The sequence below is a fragment of the Mus pahari genome, chromosome 1 (genome assembly GCF_900095145.1).
Source record: "Mus pahari chromosome 1, PAHARI_EIJ_v1.1, whole genome shotgun sequence".
In the NCBI taxonomy this organism is placed as follows: Eukaryota; Metazoa; Chordata; class Mammalia; order Rodentia; family Muridae; genus Mus; species Mus pahari.
The window spans coordinates 52,570,402-52,591,103 of NC_034590.1; the positions used below are offsets into that span (position 1 = coordinate 52,570,402).

General features: G+C 47.4%; 2 protein-coding genes across 3 annotated transcripts in view; both read left to right on the forward strand.

The window, feature by feature from the left end:
* Znf592 (zinc finger protein 592) overlaps nucleotides 1-4,651 on the forward strand; it is a 48,841-nt gene extending 44,190 nt beyond the window's left edge. For both annotated transcript variants that reach the window (XM_021193561.2, XM_029535006.1), the window contains exon 10: nucleotides 891-4,651. In XM_021193561.2, the coding sequence (XP_021049220.1) occupies nucleotides 891-1,412 (522 nt within the window). In that variant the 3' untranslated portion in view covers nucleotides 1,413-4,651. The remainder of the gene's footprint in view (nucleotides 1-890) is intronic.
* Nucleotides 4,652-18,405: 13,754 nt separating this feature from the next.
* Alpk3 (alpha kinase 3) overlaps nucleotides 18,406-20,702 on the forward strand; it is a 45,984-nt gene continuing 43,687 nt past the window's right edge. Inside the window, exon 1 of the mRNA XM_021219880.2 lies at nucleotides 18,406-18,565. Within this exon, the coding sequence (XP_021075539.1) occupies nucleotides 18,423-18,565 (143 nt within the window). The 5' untranslated portion in view covers nucleotides 18,406-18,422. The remainder of the gene's footprint in view (nucleotides 18,566-20,702) is intronic.

Genomic DNA, 20,702 nt, shown 5'->3' on the forward strand with positions numbered 1-20,702 from the left:
TGTATCTAAGCATGCATGAGTTGCTTCTTGGAGGGATTATAAAGCCCAGGATTCCTGGCTTACTCTCTTGTTGGTGTGATAAAGACTTTGGGCAAAAACAATTTGGAGAGGAAAGACTTTATTGCAGCTTACAGTTTATAGTCCATCATGGAGGGAGATCAGGACCAAAATTGAAGGCAGGAACCTGAGGATGGGCAGTGACGCAGAGGCCATGAAGTAGCCACTGGCTGGCTCTCTAGATCTTGCTAAGCCTGCTTTCTTAGATAGTTCAGAACACCTGCACAGTGGTAACACCACCCACAGTAAGCTGGGACCTTCCATGTCAAGTCTAATGAAATCTAATCTAAGGTCAGTCTAAGAAAACGCCCTGCAGACTTGTCTTCTAATCGAGGTTCCCTCTACTCAGGTGACCCAGCTGACAAAGACTAAGCATAGCAGGTAATCCATTCTGTGACGAACAGACCTGAGAAGTGGGCTGGGCGAGACTCCCTTTACCTTCCTGTTAGGCATGAGGACGGAACACCGAAAGGAAAGGACTGGGGCTGGAGAACTGACCCCGAAGTTAAGAACTCGTCTTGTGTCTGTGAGAGGACCCGATTAGACTCCTAGCACCCGCATGGTAGTTCAGAACTACCCATAAATGCAGTTCTAGAGAATCCAGTACTCTCTTCTGACCTTCTCAGGCACCAAGCATGCACATGGTATACATGCATACATGCAGGTAAAACACTTACACATGAAAGAAAACGAATACTTCTGTCCCTAGAACACACAGGGGAGGGAGAAAAAATGACTCCCCAAAAGTTGTCTTCTGAGTTCCGCCTGAGTTCCTGGCATTGATGAGCAGAAAGTGCATGTGAGCTTCATCTCTGCTCACACTTTTCTTTCAGGTGAACCATCTGAAAAGACCAGTCAGCAGGATGGCAGACGCTCCAGGCACTAGCAATGGTGCGACTGCTTCCTCCACCAAAAGGCACAAGTCCCTGTTTCAGTGTGCAAAGTGCACCTTCGCCACAGACTCAGAACTTGAGTTCCAGAGCCACATACCTCAGCACCAGGTGGACAGCTCCACAGCCCAGTGTCTTCTCTGCGGCTTGTGCTACACGTCTACCAGCTCCCTCAACCGCCACCTGTTCATAGTCCACAAAGTGAGAGACCAGGAAGAGGGAGGAGAAGACATTGTGGCGGTGAAGGTGGAAGCCACAGACTCAGAGGCATGCTCTGGAGAGGAGGTAGCCATGGAGACGAAAGAGAACGGACTGGGAGAATGTCCCAGGGAGCCTTTGGTGGCTGACCCAGAACCAAGGAGGTCACTGGGTCTGGCTCTGGATGAAGACAGTGCCCAACACCCTCAGAATCAACCACAGGCCTCTCAGGACCAGAGCAGTCATGCACTATCTCCTCAGGTGTGACCAGAGGCTTCGCAGCCATCAGTCGGGCTGTGGTACCCTCCAGCTGCTGTGCAGACCGTGGGAAATAAAAAGCTCTGTCACAGTGTTTGTGTGGCCACTGTGCTCTGGAGCAGTGTCTATTCTGAGCTGTGGGTTCTGGATGTCTCCCAGCCCCCCAAAATGTGGGGTCACCCAGAATTCTTCCCAGCTCTGAATTTGCTTCTGTTATTTATGGCTTAATGCTGCTTCTCGATATCCCAGTTCCCATCCATGTCCTTCCAGCCCCAGCTACTTATGTAGTGCGGCCCCAGTGCTGGCAGCTCCGCTTGCAACCCCTCAGTCGCTGTGCTCTGGGCTTCCTACCTGCAGTACTCATTGGGAGACACCGCAGAGCTTTCCTTCCTGCCTTCAGAGCCCAAGAAGGAGGGAAATGAAGGGTGCTGGCCATTCCTCTGGGAACTCTGCCCAGCCTGGCTTGGTGAGGTCCCTTGTTCACCCTTTCCTTCCTGTCTTCTTTCTCTAATTCTTTTCCCCAGAAACATCCTGAGGACTTCACCTGTCACTCTGATCATGTCTCTGTGGGTGGGAAAAATGGCAGTACACTCCTGTTTCGACCTGAGAGAAGCATGAAGTATGGCCAAGGCAGGCAGGTGCCAAGAGCCAGATTCTCTCTGGGGCTGTGGTGGGTTTTCCTTCTGCTGCTGTCCTGCAATCCCCGACAGTGGGGTGTGGGGCACACAGATATTGGGGTATTTGTATTTTTGTTCCTGTGCCATTAGAGCTGCTGCTGCCTCAGGCAGGCCAGCCCCTCCTCCTCTCGGCTACACTCTTGTTGCTCAGACTATATTTCAATAAAAAAATCTTCTTACCATGCAGGTAGGCTCTTGTGTTCCTCTTCTGGTGAGCTAGCCCTTCCCTGCTCCACCTGAGACTGCCCAGACGGCCCTGACTACCCCATCTGAAGGAAAAGAGCATTTCCTACTGCCCACGGGAGCTCTAGGTTCTGGAACTTGTGCTTGGGAAACCAGGAGTCCTATACATCTTGGTTCTCTGGAGAGTGTTAAAGGAGCAGGGAGGTGGGGGTGATACTGGTCAAGAGCCACCTCCAAGGACTGGCCTGGCAGCATTAGCCTTAAGGTCTATTGATATTCTCTGGGCATCTTTTCATCAAAGGGTTTTCAACCCAAGAGATTCTTGGTGAGGAACGAAGAGAAGGAATCTGTGCCATTCATACAACATTCAGAGACTGCTGTTGCCACAGCAAATCCAGACTCGGTAGAATTGGGATTAGATGAGACTGGGACAAGTTGTGGGAAGGTGTTCTTGGACCCAAAAGGCCTGGGCTAGGCCCTGTAGCACAGGGAAAGGGTGCTGGCTGAGTTCCTAGGCTTGATCTTTCAAGGGAGGCATGAATACCAATTAGGAATCAAATTGGATAAATATGCATGACCTTTTCACAATTGAAGACTTTTTTTTCTTGCTCTATCAAATGCCAAATTTTTAGTGAAAAGCTAATGGCAGTGGGAAAAGTTAGTGCTTGCCTCCGTTCCAGAGAGGCTCTGCTGTACACCATTTTAATGAGCATTCTTTCTGGTAAGGCCTCAACTTCCCTGCTTCCCCAGCTGACAGTGAAGGGAAACAAGCCTTACTGAGCGGGTCCTAAGCCAGCCACTGCCCCTTTCCCAGTTCCTTCACATACCCTGCTTTCTCTTCAGATCCCTTCAATCCTTCACCTATGCTAATCTCCCCCGTGTGGGAGATTACCCAACACTGTACCCCAGATCATTCATGAGAACAGGTTCTTAAGGAGGGCTTTGAGCTGTGTGGCTGCATTTCTTCCCACTCAGAAACCGGAGCTGGAACAGAGAAGGTGGAGAAACTAAGGGTGGAGCCACTGTCCTCATATCAGATCCAGCCTCTTGAAGTAGTAGAATAGGACCTGCTGTGGGAAACCTGTGCTGCCCTTAGCCAGTTCCTAGCACTCCTCATCCTCATGGGCTCCTCTCTCAAAGCAGAACTAGGAATCCTCATCCACTCCTTGAAGGCTTTCCTGAGGTCACGAGTGCACAAGCGCTCTAGGTCCCAGGCTATCGTGTGGCTAGGGGCTTGAGATGGAGCTCAGCTCACTGGATGTGGGGTTCAGTCGGGAATGGGCCCGTTTGCTTATCCATTATTCAGTGATAGTGAAGATCGAATTTCTAGCCCTGCTCAGGTCCAGCATCTTGTTTAACTCTTGCCAGAGACTTTGACTTCATCCTCACAAGGATCTCGGCTACCCTTCTATTTTACAGAGGCAAAAAACCAGCCTTAGGTTAAATGACAGACATGTTGGCTACCTGTGATGATGGTGCTGCGTCAAACCTGTGCTGCCTTAGTGACAGGGCTGCTCTGGCTGCAGCCAACCTGTCAGCAGTGTGGAGCCATCCAAAGCCAAAAAGGCAGGGTGCCCCTTAATGTCAGATCCTCCAGTGCCTTGTCACCCCAAGGAGGGCCCTGCGTTTGCACATGTGGTGTCCCTGACGTCTCTCACTGGGGTTTACTTTCCATCTGAAGAGCCATCATTTCTGGAGCACTCTCTAAAAGAGGTTTCCTAGCGTCTGGGGAACACACGGTTCCCTTCCAGTCAGTATCTCCTGACGGCTCAGGACAGTGTGTTAGTGCACTGTTGGTCATCCGAGGATGCTTGCTGTAACAGACACTTTCCCCGCAGCGGATGCTCTCCTGACCGAGCTAGCTTAGTTGTGCCACCCTCTGGAAGCTACCATCCGGACGCCCTGAGGCTCGACAAATGACCAGTATTTACCCTCTAACTGCTTTGTCTCTGTAAAATGATATGCTGAATTTCCATGGACTAATGGCTGTAAAGTATTTGCCTCTTATGTAAACAGTCTGGGTTTTAAAATTTTAATGGTTGTGTTGTGGCCCACCCTAGAATTCCCACATTTTGCCTTGCCCCAGGCTGAGGAACTTCTGTCCTGTATACCATTGTACATTCAACACCAGGTAATTTAAAAAACTTTTTTGGGGGGGGTTTGGAAAAATAGATACATATACATTCGACAACATAAGGCATTCAACAGTACAAATGAACGTACAATAAAAAGTAAAGTTCTTGGTGGAGGTCAGCGTCCAGTGCCCTTGCCAGAGCTCCTCATTGTTATCTCTACCTTGTGTATCCTTTCAGAGCAATTCTATGCATTTATGAGTTTATAAATATGTATATTTATATATCTATTTTTAATACAAACAGTAGAATTCTATATGCCACGTTCTGAAGCTTGCTTTTTTTTCCCACTTACATAGTGTTGTAGAGGCTGGATCTGTGTAAATCTTTAAAGGCTTCAAGTTATGGCCTCCAGGTGTATGGTTGAGAGTATGAATGTGTATGAATGAACACACCGAACACAATTTGTAATATAACCACAGAGCTCTCGGGCTGACCTAACCAAGATTAGACTGTCTAGATCCTAGAATATGTCCTTTGTTGTCTCCAGGACCGCCGCTCACCTTCATCGACGCTCTGCCCACTGTGCCACTTCGGCTGGGAGCACAGAATGCCTGGGGGCATGACTCCCAAATAACATAATATTTTTTCCCCCAGGTTCCTGTTTAAAATGCCTTTTTCATTGTAAAATGACAGATCAGTAATAGAGAAATGTCAAACATGTATTTATACCCCACTCTTTTAGCAAGGCAGTTAACAGTTTTGCATCACCTTCTAGTCCTTTGGTATATTCATAATTGAATTTACGGTATGATTATAATTATGGTCATGGTGGTGAATGTCCTAGGGTATTGAGCATACTAGACAAGTGCTCTATTACTGAGCTGCCTCCCAGTCTTTTGTTTTGTTTGCTTTTATTAAGACAGTCTTGTTTTGTAGTTCAGGTTAGCCCTAAATCCTGCCTCAGCGTCCTGAATAATAAGGTTATATATAGGCATATACACCACACAAACTTTCTAATTTTTCTTGGATGATCTCTGGAGCAGTGTAAGAAAATAGAGAAAGCCAATAATTAAAAATCAGAAGTGCAGCCAGGTGTGGTGGCACACGCCTTTAATCCCAGCACTTGGGAGGCAGAGGCAGGCAGATTTATGAGTTCGAGGCCAGCCTGGTCTACAAAGTAAGTTCCAGGACAGCCAGGGCTACACAGAGAAACCCTGTCTCAGAAAACAAAACAAAAAAACAAAAAATCAGAAATGCAGTCAGGTGGTGGTGACAGTGGTGGCCACGCCTTTAATCCCAGCAGAGGCAGGTAGCTTTGGAGGCCAGCTTGGTCTACAGATTTAGTTTCAAGACAACCAGGGCTACACAGAGAAACCCTGTCCTCGAAAATATACAAACAAAAAAAAACCCTCACAGAAATGCCAGGTCTTGATCCCTGTTGTTTGGCAGTCATTTGGCCTCGGGTTCTCGTCTCCTGGTGATGAGGTTGCTTTGTGTCTTTGGGTATCTCGAACAGGCTTGATTCTACTCATTCCACTGATGTTTATGCCTGAGTAGGAAAGACTGTCTCAAAGACAAGAGTTCTTACAGGATTCTCTTTCTTACTTATTAATTTACTTTTTGGCTAAGATCTATACAAAATGGAAAAGCTCTTTTCCTGCAAGTACATTTATTTATATTTCAATTTGTATCAGGCTTTTTGCTTTTTCATACTGGGGTCTTTTCTATTACCTTTGTCTTTTGTTGAGCCTTTTCAAATTGGGCTTTCTGCCTATTGATAATTCTTGGGCATCTTTAAATCCTGTCATCTCAGCACTTTAAGGACCTGCATCCAGAAGAATTCTTGAACTAGTTCATTGTATACTGTAATGGCCTTTAAATGTGCTCTTATAAAGCTGGGAAGAATGGTACACACACATCTACAGTCCTTGTTGGTAGATACAGGAGGGTCAGTTTCAAGTCAGCCTGGGCTGCATAGTGAGTTTGAGGCCAGCCTGGAATACATGGGACTCTGTCTTTAAAAAAAAAAACTAGGCTGGGCAGTGGTGGTGCACGCCTTTAATCCTAGCACTTAGGAGGCAGAGGCAGGTAGATTTCTGAGATCGAGGACAGTCTGGTCTAAAGAGTGAGTTCCAGAACAGCCAGGGCTACACAGAGAAACCCTGTCTCGAAAAAAAAAAAAAAAAAAAAAAAAAAAAAAAAAAGTGTGTGTATAAAGATAGTTTTAGTCTCTAGTACAGGCTAGCCTAAAATTCATTCTATAGTCCAATCTGGCCTTAAAGTCATGAGATCCATCTGCCTCAGGCTCCCAACTACCAAAGTGACAGGTGTAAGCCACTATGCCCCTTATATATTTTTTTTAATTTTTCAAATTTAAATTGTGTTATGTGCAAGAATACTAGAAACCAATACATGTTATTGACTGTGTGGGAAATGGGTCATAGAAATAAGTCATTTATTCCAATTACAACTGGGAGGAGAGCGATCTCATTAAGTGCTCAAGTCACTATAGACCTGTAATATCACTAATTTCAAGGGTCACAGTGCCATCATATACATAGCCATTGTCCTGATGCACTAGACCTAAAGTCAAGCCCATTCACTACCTTTGCCTCCATTCTCTGAAGTAGGCATGGCTCCGTGTGTGTTTACTGAGACTAAGGCTGACTGTGTTCCTGGCTATTGTGGAGCCCACTCTGTAAACCAGGCTGGCTTTGAACTCAGAGATCTTCTAGCCTCTACCTCCTGAGTACTAGTGTTAAAGGCATGCTACTATCTAAGAAGCTTTGCCTGAGGGGGTTTCACAGTTCTTTCCTAAGTTTTTGGATATGATTTTTAAAGTGCAGCCAAAGCTAGGTGTCACACACCTTAATCACAACAGCACCAGAGAGGCAGAGGCAAGAAGATCAGGAGTGCGTAGTCATGTCTCTACACGGTGAGTGGAGGCCAGTCTGTAGTGATTCAAAAAAGAGAGAGAGAGAGAGAGAGAGAGAGAGAGAGAGAGAGAGAAAGAAAGAAAGAAAGAAAGAAAGAAAGAAAGAAAGAAAGAAAGAAAGAAAGAAAGAAAGAAGGAAGGAAGGAAGGAAGGAAGTCAGGTATGGTGTCACATGCAAGAGTTATAATTCCAGCACTTGAGAGGCAGAGGCAGAAAAATCTCTCTGAGTTTGAGCCAGCCTGGTCTACAGAGTGAGTTCTGGGCCAGTTCTAGCTATATAGGAAAGACTCTGTCTCAAAACCTGTGCGGAAATGATGGAAGTGAAAAAGCCGTGGAGGGCCAGGCAGGCCTGCCCAGCAGCAGGAGAGCTGCATGCTCAAGCCCTGCCTGGACTGGGAGCTGAGCTGGGCTTGGGAATGTGACTCAGTGGTGAGACATCTGCCTGGAGGTTCTGTGTCCAACCCCTCACATTGGAGGATGGGGGGGGGGTGTCAATAATGGAGTAAGAGGCGAATGGGACAGGTGGTAGCTGGATTTTTTAGTGGTGTCACTTGCGTGGGCAGAAATGGTAGCAGTTGTTACTGCGAGGCATTCAAAATCTCAGAAGAATGAGAAGATGTTTAGGAGACAGAGAGCTAAGGCCACTAAAGATTGCTTTGAAAAACCCTTGGCAGCACAAGCCTGTGAGCCCGGCGCTCAGAGGCCTGAGGAAAGGAGGGTCACATTCTAGACCAGCTTGGGTAACTTAGAGGAATGAGAAGGCTCTATCTCAAAATGAGAACAAAGGGAAAGGCCGGGGATACAGCTCAGAAAGGAAGACTTGATAGGGGATAAAAGGCTAGTTCACCCTAAAAGGAGAAGCCAAGGTTGGGAGGCTTTTCCAGGCTCAGTTGAAGATGAGTTGGTTTTCTGGGCTCAACTTACTGCTGCCCTGTGACCCCGGGCACCCTTTCCTCTGGAAAGAGCCTGGATGTGTGGCAGTGTGGCATTCAGTCAGAGCATGTAGGCTAGAGAAAACACCTAGCTGAGTAGCCTAACTTTGGGGGACCCAAATTCCCCTCCCACACACACTAGAATCAGAGTGCCTTCTTGTTAGCAGTAATCCTTCAATTGGTGTCCACTTGCTCCAGCACAGCTGTGGCTGCATCTCCAGTCCCTGGATAGGAACATGCCAGACTGGCTAGCTCATCCCACAAGGGCGGGACCTAGAGGCTCCACCCTCTTGGAACAGAGGCTCTGCTGCCTGAGCTGAAGACTACCTAAGCTCTTGGAGAGAGATGGGACAAGCATTTGAAAGTCCTGTGGTGTGACCCAGTGGCACAGGCCTGCAATCCCAGCTGCTCAGAGGCTGAGGTGGGAGGATGGACAGCTCAAGGCCTGCCAGGCCCAAGAATGTATAGCTTAGACCCTGTCTCAAGAACAAAAAGCTAAGAAACAGGCCAGAGATATAGCTCAGTGCTAGTATGTTTGCCTAGCCCATGTGGGTGTGGGGTGGCCATACACACACACACACACACACACACACACACACACACACACACTGCAGATCAGCTTGAAGGAAGGATAACTAGCCTGCAGTGTGAGGTAGTAGAATCTCATGGATAGAAAGAACAGGGATCTTCTGGGGTTTGTTGAATTCTCATGCTAGGATTTGGCTTTAAAATGAGAACCAAGAGGAAGTAGTCCCAGTGAGGGTGTGTGTGTGTGTGTGTGTGTGTGTGTGTTGACAAGAGGATCCTGAGGGCTCATTGGCCAGTCGGCTTAGCACAGTGAGATTCTGATTCACTCAGAGACCTTAGCTCAAAGAGTAGTCATGGAAAAACAACCCCTGGCCTCTATATGTCCCACAAGGCCAAGTATGCACACACGCACCTCACACATTTATAAAGGGGAGCAAGGCATGGTGGCATACACCTTTTGAGCATTCCGAAAGCAGAGGCAGGCAGATGTCAAGCTTGAGGTCAGCCTGGTCTACATTACAAAGTCCATGTTATCCACACACCACAGAGTGAAATCCTGTCTCAAGAACAATGAAACGATTTCCCATGGGTGCTGTGTCTGCACATTTGAGGGGCTTCTGTAGTCCCAGAATTTGAGCTGTCTTAGAGTGAAGTTTAACTTGAATCAAGGAAAAATGAGAATGAGAGGAAGTAGTCCCAGTGAGGATGTGTGTGTATGTGTATGTGTGTGTGTGTATGGAAGTGGGTGTGTTTACAGCCTGGAGCTGTGTGTGCAGGACAGGGCATCTCCAGGATCAACATCCTAACTAGTGCTGAGACCCTGTGATGTCAGCGTGGGGATCAAGTTAGAGGGATACTTAATGATGCCAAGTTCCCTTCTTGTCAACACTGTTTGGACCCCGTGGCTATATATTTTGTCTTCAACTTACCTCCGTCCCAGTTTGGGGCACTCGCAGTCTCTAGGAGATCCAGTTATTCCTCAGAACCTGGCATCTGGCCATTCTTGTTGGGCATAGCCATGAGACTGCTTTGTCCTTGTTCAGAAGGCCGTTGTCTGTACTTTGAGACCCAAGTCAGCTCACCCATCACAGCTTGATAAGGTGGTGGTGGTGGTGGTGGTGTGGAAGTGGTGGTGGACATGGAGGTGGGAGTTCCTTTTGGGCTCTTCTGCAAAGTTCAGTAGTGAAAGGAAGGGCTAATATCTCAGGGAAAAGCAAACGCCTGATAGCCTTCATAGTCTGGAGAGAGAGAAGCCCAGCAGGGAGGGCAGGAAGCTGAGAGCTGACTGCTGAGAAGGCCCCAGGTTTCGGGGCTTTGGAAGGGAACCAAAATACACTCTGAAGCAGAGGTCGTTGTAACGGGATGGTAATGGCAGCCTTTCCTCAAAGCTGGCATTATTGCCCAGTAACCTCACTTTGACCTGTGGGGTTGCTTGGTTTGTTTAGTTTTCTGAGACAGGGTCTCCCTGTATAGCCCAGGCTCACAGCAGTTCTCTTAGTTCGCTTTTTCCCTTTTGTTTTCTGTGACAGGGTCTCAGTATGTAGCTCAGGCTAGCACCCAGCTCACAACAGTCACCCCACAGCCTCCAAGGTGCTGGGGTTACAGGTCTGTGTCACCATACCCACCATACCCAGGGTCTCCACTCCCCCAGCTCCCCCCAGCCCCATGCTTTGAAGGCACAATTGGCCTTTGGAAGTGAGGAAGGTGAAGGAGAAGGTAGATTCTTAATTCCTGTTTTTAATTATTGCTATTTATAAACGTTGGTTATATTGGAGGGCCATCCTAAGGCTACAGCTCATCGCTGTTACAGATGGAAAAGGACAGTTAGGAAAGAGTCACCACAGCCACAAGGAGTCCTCAGCCACAAGGAGTCCTCAGCCACAAGGAGTCCTCAGCTACAAGGAGCAGCTCGATTTTTGCTGGATTTCCTTTATAATCAATTAATAAATGTATAATTTTATGTCTATGGGTGCTTTGTCTCTGCGTGTATGTATCCGCACTGTGGGTATGCCTGGTGCTCAGAGATGCTGTCAGAGCCCCTGAAGCTAGAGTTACGGATGGTTGTGAATCACCATGTGGGTGCTGGGAATTCAACCTGGGTCCTCTGCAAGATGCAGCCTTAATTGCTGAATCATTTCTCCAGTTCTCTTGCCAGATTTTGGAATTCCTCCTGTGGCAGGAGGTACATCCCCACAGCTTTTGGCTCCTCCAGGTGTTTGTTTGTTTGGGAGGGGCGTTGTTTGTTTGTTTGCTCTTTGTTTCTGCTTGAAAACCTTGCATCCCTGGTGCATCTCCTGGTCCACGGTCTTGCTTCATCTTGACAGGTACCCACTGCTGCCCCCTCCCGGACCCTGATCTGAAGCCTGGGCTTTTTTTTTTGAGACTTGGTCTCACATTTTAGTACAACTAAAATTCAGTATGTAGCCCAGGCTGCACTTGGGTTCATGGCAATCCTCTTGCTTCAGCCTTCCAAGTGCTGAGATGACAGATGGGAGCCATCATACCTTACTTCAGGGGGTCTTGCTTGAAGAGTTAGACAAAGAGAAGAAAAAGAAAAGGGTCAGTTTAGAAGAATGTGAATGGATGGCCAAGCTGCCAGAAACTGAATCCGGGTTGGGCGCCGTAAAGAATGGTCCTCCCCTGAGCAAAACAGAGTCCATAGCCAGATTCTGGGTTAGGCACCTACAAGATGGACTTAAGATGGTCAAGGGGCAAGGGACATGAGATGCCAGAATCAAATAGGTTATCTTAGGGTTTCCTTTCTTTTCTTTTCCTTTCTTTTCTTTTCTTTTCTTTTCTTTTCTTTTTTCTTTTCTTTTCTTATCTTTCTTTTCTTTTCTCTTCTTTTTAAAGATTTATTTATTTTATGTATGTTAGTACATTGTTGCTGTCTATAGACACACCAGAAGAGGGCATCAGATCCCATTACAGATGGTTGTGAGCCACCGTGTGGTTGCTGGGAATTGAACTCAGGACCTTTAGGAAGAGCAGTCAGTGCTCTTAACTGCTGAATCATCTCTCCAGCCCTTAGTCAGGGTTTCTATTGCTGCAATGAGACACTGTGACCAAAAAGTAAGTTGGGGAGGAAAGAGTTTATTCGGCTTACACTTCCACAGCACTGTTCATCACTGAAGAAAGTCAGGACAGGAACTCAAACTGGAAACCAGGAGGCAGGAGCTGATGTAGAGGCCATGGAAGGGTACTGTTTACTGGCTTGCTCCCCACAGCCTATATGGCTTTATTGCTTTCTTATAGAAGCCAAGACCACCAGCCCAGGGGTGGCCCCATCCACAATGGTCTTGGCCCTCCCCCATCCATCACTAATTAAGAAAATGTTCTATGCCAGGCGTGGTGGCGCACGCCTTTAATCCCAGCACTCGGGAGGCAGAGGCAGGCAGATTTCTGAGTTTGAGGCCAGCCTGGTCTACGGAATGAGTTCCAGGACAGCCAGGGCTACACAGAGAAACCCTGTCTCAAAAAACCAAATTAAAAAAAAAAAAAATGTCCTACAGGCTTGTCTACAGCCTGACCTCATGGAGGCATTTTCTTAATTGAAGTCCCTCCTTGAACATGACTTTTAGCTTGTGTCAAGTTGACATAAAACCACCCAGCACACAGGTGAAGTGACTGTCCACTGAACATCATGTTCTTATGAGTGTGGAGAGGGGGTAGGCAAATAAAGAATAAGGGAAAGAAAGTAGAGACTAGAGGATGGAGGTTCAGAGCCGTCCCCAAAGACAAGTGTAGGCCTGGGAGGGAGAGGGATAATGGGCTGGCACTTTAGAGGTAGAGGAATTCCTGGTAACAATGTTGGAGTGACAAGCATTTAATTGCATTGCTAAAGGGAAGGGACGGTGAAGGTCTCTGAAAGGACAAGGTCAGTGTACCTGCTGCCAGGATGCTGGCTGAGTCACCAGAGAGGATAACAGTGGGACCAGAACCTGGTACATGCAGTGCACTCAATGTGCATGACCACTGTTATTATGTTTTAGGGGGTTGGTATTTTTTTTTATTATTTATTTATTTATTTATTTTGGTTTTTCGAGACAGGGTTTCTCTGTATAGCCCTGGCTGTCTTGGAACTCACTTTGTAGACCAGGCTGGCCTCGAACTCAGAAATCCACCTGACTCTGCCTCCCGAGTGCTGGGATTAAAGGTGTGTGCCACCACGCCCGGCATTTATTATTTATTAAATTGTTGTTTATTTTTATTTTGTGTGTGAATATTTGCCTGTATATATGTGTGTGCACCATGTGTGTACCATGTGTGTACACCATATATATTTGCTATGTATGTGTGTGCATCGTGTGTGTACCATGTGTGTGCATCATGTATGTATACCACGTCTGTGCACTATGCATATGCACCTTGTGTGTGTTATGTGTGTGCACCATGTGTGTGTGTACCATGTATGTACACCAAGTGTGTGCACCATGTATATGCACCAAGTGTGTGCACCATGTGTATGCACCATGTGTGTGTACCATGTATGTGCCTGGTGCTGGTAGAAAACAAAAGAAACCATCAGATCCCTGAAACTGGAAGTGTGGGTGGTTGTACGTCACCATGTGGATGCTAGGAACTGAAGTCTGGCCCTCTAGAGCAGCAAGTGTGTGTCACTGTTAAGCCATCGTTCTAGCCCCCTTCTCTTTTTTTTTGAGGCAGGGTCTCCTGTAACCCAGGCTATCCTCGAACTTGATATGTAGCTGAGGATGCCCAGGAGTTCCCTGTCCATTAGCCACTCCCTCCAGAATGCTGAGATTGTCGGCATCCATGTCTCTACCATCCCAGTGCTGCAGAAGTAGAGACAGCAGGGTCTCTGGTGCATACTGTCCAGCTGCATCAGAGAGCTCTAGGCTCAGGGAGATCTCAAAAAACTAAAATGAGGAGGCCGTGGATAGTGGTGCACTCAGGAGGCAGAGGCAGGTGGGTCTCTGTGAGATCAAGGTATGCAGAGTGAATTTCAGGACAGCCAGGGCTATCCAGAGAAACCCTGTCTCAAAAATTCCAACAAAAACAAAAAAAGTGGAGTGCAGTTGATAAAGCCCTGAGGTTGACTTTTGGTTCCCAGCATAGCATACCCATATGCATGCATGCACTCACACAGACACACCAGGAAGCAGGATCCCCCACAAAGAATTCCAATTGTACTCTATTACCATTCACATCTAAACAGGCCCTGACTGCCTTCCACAGTACTGTTTCCTACTGAAAGCTGGATCCCTGTTTTCCCCGGCTCTCAGCACCACATGAAGCTCTAGCAGTGGATTTATGGAGATTCTGGTTTTTCTTCAGGTGTGAGAAACTCCTGAGGGCAGACATACCTTCATTTTTGTTCCCTCTGTATCTGACATAAAGCCTGACGTGGTAACTATGGTTATTTGATAAAAATGTGCTGAAGAGCCATGTATGGTGGTGCACACTGGAATTCCAACACCTGGAAGACTGAGATGGGTGACCCATGGATTCCAGGCCAGACAGAGGTACACAGTGAGACCATCTCAAAAAACAAATGGGCAGGTTAGTTTAGCAGTTAATAGTATTGGCTACTCTTCCGGAGGACCTTGGTTTGATTCTCAGCACCCACATGGCAGCTTACAACTATCTGTAACTCCAGTTCCAGGAAAGCTGGCGCCCTCACCTGGCCTTCATGGGCACTGCATACACATGATACACAGGCATGAAATTCATGCAAGTAAAATACCCATAAACACACACACACACACATGCACGCACACACACATGTGAATGCACACATACACATATGCACAAATTTACCCTCCTTGTATTCTGAATGAACAACCATAAGCTCAAGGATCATAAATCAAAGGCCTATTCCCCTTTAAAGAGAAAAAAACTAAAGTACAAGAGCCCAAGGTCACACAACGGGCTCTGGGAATTTGTGTGAGTCTCTGGACTGCTAAGCTAGTCCACACTGGACAACACTTTACATGTTTTCTTTTCTGTTGCTCGGCTGTAAACCTGAGAGCAAAGGCATTCCCTGTTTCTCCATCCCTGAGTTCTTTGACAACCCATCCTCAGCTTTACACCATCATCAGGGATTTAGGTTAAAAAGCCTGTTTAGATGGTCAGATCACAGAAGGTGGGACAAGTCTAGACAAAAAGGAAAGGGAACATGAGAGAAATAAGTTCTAACCAAACCAACCAACTAACCAACCAACCAAACCAACCAAACCAAGCAAGCAAGCAAGCAACCAACTAACCAAGCAACCAAGCAACCAAACCAACCAAGCAACCAACCAACCAACCAACCCACCAAGCAACCAAACAAACCAACCAACCAAGCAACCAACCAAGCAACCAAGCAACCAAGTAACCAACCAACCAACCAAACTAACCAACCAACCAACCAAACCAAGCAAGCAAGCAAGCAACCAACCAACCAAATAACCAACCAACCAACCAAACCAAGCAAGCAAGCAACCAACCAACCAACCAAATAACCAACCAACCAACCAACCAAACTAACCAACCAAACAAACAAACAAACCAACCAAGCAACCAAGCAAGAAAGCAAGCAAGCAACCAACCAACCAACCAACCAAGCAACCAAACCAACCAACCAACCAACCAACCAACCAACCAACCAACCAAGCAAGCAACCAAGCAAGAAAGCAAGCAAGCAAGCAACCAACGAACCAACCAAACAAGCAAGCAACCAACCAACCAACCAACCAACCAAACAAACAAGCAACCAACCAAGCAAGCAAGCAAGCAAGCAAGCAAGCAAGCAACCAACCAACCAACCAACCAACCAACCAAACCAACCAACCAAGCAACCAAACCAAGCAAGCATGCAACCAACCAAGCAACCAAGCAAGCAAGCAAGCAAGCAACCAACCAACCAACCAAACCAAGCATGGAGGCAAGCAAGCAAGCAACCAAGCAACCAACCAACCAACCAAACCAACCAATCAAGCAAGCAACCAAGCAACCAACCAAACCAACCAACCAAACCAAGCAAGCAAGCAACCAACCAAGCAACCAAACCAACCAACCAACCAACCAAACCAACCAATCAAGCAAGTAACCAAGCAACCAAGCAAGCAACTAAGCAACCAAGCAAGCAACCAAGCAACCAAGCAAGCAACCAAGCAACCAAGCAACCTAGCAACCAACCAAGCAAGCAAGCAACCAACCAACCAACCAAGCAACCAAACCAAGCAACCAACCTACCTACCAAGCAAGCAAGCAAGCAAGCAAGCAAGCAATCAAGCAAGCAAGCAACCAAACAAACAAACAAACCAACCAACCAAACGAACCAAGCAAGCAACCAACCAACCAACCAACCAACCAAGCAATCAACCAAACCAAGCAAGCAAGCAACCAACTAACCAACCAACCAACCAAGCAACCAAACCAAGCAAGCAAGCAAGCAACCAACCAACCAACCAACCAAGCAACCAAACCAAGCAAGCAAGCACTCAAGCAAGCAAAAAGGGCAGTAAGATGTTAGCCTTTCTGGGCTAGAGAGATGGCTCAGTGGTTAAAAACTGACTGTTGTTCAAGAGGACCCGGGTTCCATCCCCAGCACCTACATGGTGGCTAATAACCATCTATAACCCCACTTCCAGGGTATGCAATGTCCCCTCTGGCTTGCATGGGTGCTGCGTTCACACAGTACACAGACATACAGACTGTTATGTGTATACACCGATATACATAAAATAATTCTCTCCCAAATGTTAAAGATTTTGGTTTCTGCATGGAGAGGTCTTTAGAAGTTTAGAAAATGTAGAGAAACAGGGACTCACGTTGAAACAGTTTAGACTAGTCCCACGGTGTGCTAAATAAATTAGGCCTTTAGGCTCTGACCCGTGTCCAGTGACTGGCTCTCTGCCTCTCCGTCTCCTTTACACTTGAGTGGCATGCATGTCTCCTGTGTTTATAAACACACCTTCCTCCATCTGGAATAGTGCTTCCCCCCATGGTCTACTTGGTGAGCACCTATTTCTAAAATCGTGTTCAAGCTCTACCTCCTTCCTAACGAAAGCTCACCACTCAAGTTTCTTTATGCTTTTATGCCCCTCTCTCTCGTTCTGCCCTTGTGTGTTGCCCCTTGCAGTGTCTTATGCATTAGTCTATCTAGTTATTTTGTAAGCCTCTTTGAGGCCTGCGATCATATGGCCCCAGTTGGTAAATATTTAAAAGCTGGCACTGTGGCTAGAGAGACCTTAAAGCATGTATCTTTAGAAGACCCAAGAACAAAGATGAATGGGGGCGTGTGCTCACAACACAACTCCTCCACCTAAAGCACAGGGATCATTGTTGAAGAGAGAGTGGAAAGATTGTAGAAACAAGAAGTTTCGGTAACATTGTATCTCCTAGAAATGTCAGAAATTATACACATGAAGTCTCAACCAACACCTGCCTAAACATGACCTGATCAGGGATGATACAAGTAACCGTGCTATCATGGAACAGAGAAAGTTCACAGGGCCTCAAACCTAAACAGAGGCGACTAAGGAATGCTGAGAGCCAGAGAAACAGTCTTCCGCAGGGGAGAGTGGACCAACTGGTTATCCAGCACCAAACGGTCAGCCTGAAGATACACACACATAGCACTATACTGACTGAGCACACACACATAACACTATACATACAGACTGAGCACACACACATAACACTATACAGACTGAGCAGATCGTATTTACGTGTGTGTGTGTGTGTGTATGTGTGTGTGTGTGTGTGTATGTGTGTGTGGGGTATAACAACAATTAAAAAAATATTTGTAACAAGAATTAAAGAAAAAGAGGCCATGAATTTGAAATAGAGCAAGCAGGAGAGCAAGGGAGGGTTTAGAGGCAGAAAGGAAAAGAAAATATAGGGAATGCATTTTTTTTTTTAAAGAGTGTTTTGGTAAGTCAGGAATGAAGGCACACACCTGTAGTCCCAGAAATTGCCTTGAAGCCAGGACTGAGAGAGAGAGAGAGAGAGAATAAACAAATATTTTGGTGAAGACCTTTGATTGGCACAGGTTAGGTCTGTGGTCAGGGACAGATAAACCCACTGTGGTCACTCCCAAAAAATAAGTGCCAGGTTTAAGCTGTGCTTAGCAGCTCGCTCTGGCAACGGGGAAAGGATAGAATTGTTTTTCTAAGCATTAGGACTTGGCCCATTTTCTGACCTTAGGAAACGGAGCCTGAAGGGTGGAAGAGGTTGGATTATTCTAGAAGCCTTTGATGAGCCACTAATCTATGCTAGATACTGCTAAGGGTTTGCGGGAGACACAGAGTGTGTACCCAGGAATCTTGGGCTCCTTTGGAATAGAGGGAGGTCACTGATAGAGGTAACAGAGTAACAGAGTCTAAGTAGTAGCCTATAGACCACTGGCGGTGGCTGTCAGTGCGGCTCCTTTCAGGATCTATCTTAAGCTCTCCTTCCCTAGGAACTCTTCCCTACCCTCGTTCTACATATTTCTCTGAAAGCTGAAAGAAAGCCAGAAGACAGTAGTGAGGAGGCTGGGGTTCTAGGGACCCTTTCTTCCTGTCTCAGGTCGGCATTCACAGCGTTTCTCCGCAGGCCTCCCTGGCTCCCGGGTTAGGCTGAGTAGCTGCGCGCTAGACCGGGGGAGGGACAGCAGCAGGTGACAGCAGCCCCGGGTTATAAATAGGGGCGCGCGTCAGAGTCGGGCAGGAGCCGGGGCTGGAGGCAGGGGCTGCGGTGCCATGGGGTCGCGGAGGGCCGCGGGCCGGGGCTGGGGCCTGGGTGGTCGAGCAGGAGCTGGTGGAGATGGCGAGGACGATGGGCCGGTGTGGACTCCCGGCCCAGCCAGTCGCAGCTACTTGCTCAGTGTGCGGCCAGAGGCTAGGTGAGTCGCCCAGGGCCCTGGGTTCCCCCAGGCAGCTCTGTCCCTTGGGTGGTGGCAGGATGTGGCCAGCTCTCAAAAGTGCTCTGAAATCTGGAGGCCTGGGTGGAGTCTGGGCCCTCAAGCTTTCTCAACCCTAAGGCCCTGAGGACGCTCTTGGTACCCTTTTGGTCCCTTGAGGGCTTGAGGGCCCCAGGGCTTCAAATGTGTGGCCCAAGAGGGGAAAGGCCATAGTTTGGGGTGATTTTACAGGAGCCTGAGGACTTTCCTTATCCCTTCACCCATACCAAGCTACCCCCAGGGCTGAATTCCACAGTTAGTGATAAGGGGATCCAGAGTGGCTGAAATTCCTCAGGCTTCAAAGGAGGGGACTGCTGGTTGGTGGGTGTGGGGGGAGCCATTAGAGGCTGTTTAGCTTAGAGTGAGAGAGCCTTGTGATAACTGAAGTTCCTCCCCTGGGCCTAGGGCTTTGGCCTTCCTGCACTGTGTTGTGTCTGGTTGAGAGGAAGGTGCCAGGAGGGGGCTGTTTGTTGGCCTTGTCTGGGGATCCAGGGAGGATCTGCAGCTTGGAGCTCTGAGGGAGTCAATTGCCCTGCCCAGTGGGACCCAGTAGGGGTTGAGCTGCCACAGGAGGGGTGGGACTGGTGAACCCTTTATTGGCCTCGCAGTGAAAGAAGTTTGAAGGCTTTGTTTTAGGAGCTATGTTATCCCTAGTTGCAAAGGATACACAGACCAATAGGTAAGCCTTGCAAGACACTCAACAAGATGCAGACACCCAAGAACAAGTGCATCGCCCTGGAGATATGAGACAGGAACTTCCTGCCCCTTGTGGGCAGCTCAGCTTCCCTCTTCTTTTGAGCCCATTTTCCAAAAGGAAATGTAACAGAGTGGGCCTTGGAGTGGGCTAAGTTACTTCTTAGCACCAGAATTTGGCTTGTGTACCGTGCTTCTCTGAGACACTATTTACAGACTTCTGCTCTCTACTCAGAGAGACAGAGAGACAAAGACAGAGACAGAAAGACACACACAGAGAAAGACAGAGACAGAGAGACAGAGATAGAAAGACACAGAGAGAGACAGCGACAGAAAGACACAGAGAGAGACAGACAGAAAGAGAGAGACAGAGACAGAGAGAGACAGACAGAAATACACAGAGAGACACACACAGAGAGAGACAGAGACAGAAAGAGAGAGTCAGAGAAACAGAGACAAAGAGACAGAAACAGAGACAGAGAAACACACACACACACACAGAGAGAGAGAGAGAGAGAGAGAGAGAGAGAGAGAGAGAGAGAGAGAGAGAGAACAAATACTTATAGGTTCGAAGGACAGTCGTCAGGAAAAGCCCTGGGCACTTCCTGGATCTTCAGAGTCCTATTGACCTTGGAGTTGGAAAAGTTCAAATGTAACCGGAACCTGTTTCTGCATAAAACCCAGCAAATGGTGTCACGTGTTTGGGGCAGGACTGAGGGCTGGTACTGTGACTAAGTCAAACTCACCCAGGCTCCTGGGTTGCTGGGGGTTGTGGTGGGGCACCATTTCATTTCCCCAGTTATTGGCTCTGTGGAACGATGCGAGGAAATGTGGACATTTATTGTGCTCCTTAGGGAAGCTGCCTGCCCTGTGAGAGCCTCATCCCTCTGACTTGTCACTGTGACTTATTGCTTATCTCACTAGGCTAAGTGACTTATCTGGGTATCGCTTCTTTCTGTATCTGGCGTTTGTCAATAGCAGTGAACAAAGAAGAGAAGAAGAGGAAGCAGGACTCTTCTTGGGGTTGTTACAGTGGAAGAAGGGAAGAAAGGATGCTCTGAAAGCCAGGCAGAGGGGAATGAGTCCGGGGCTATTAGGAACAAGACTGGAGGCTTGGACCTGGGGAACGTTTCCTGGCTGAGCTTGTGTTAGACATTTTTATAGTGTACCAGCCAGAGGGCAGGAAGTGAGAAACGTTTGTCTGGCTTGAGTCCTTGAACCTTAGTGGGGATGCTGTAAGAAGACTGCTCTTGTTGGGTATACGAAGGCTCCAGACAGGAGCAGTGGGGGAGGATTTTCTTTTTTCTTTTCTTTTCTTTTCTTTTCTTTTCTTTTCTTTTCTTTTCTTTTCTTTTCTTTTCTTTTCTTTCTTTCTTTTTTTTTTTTT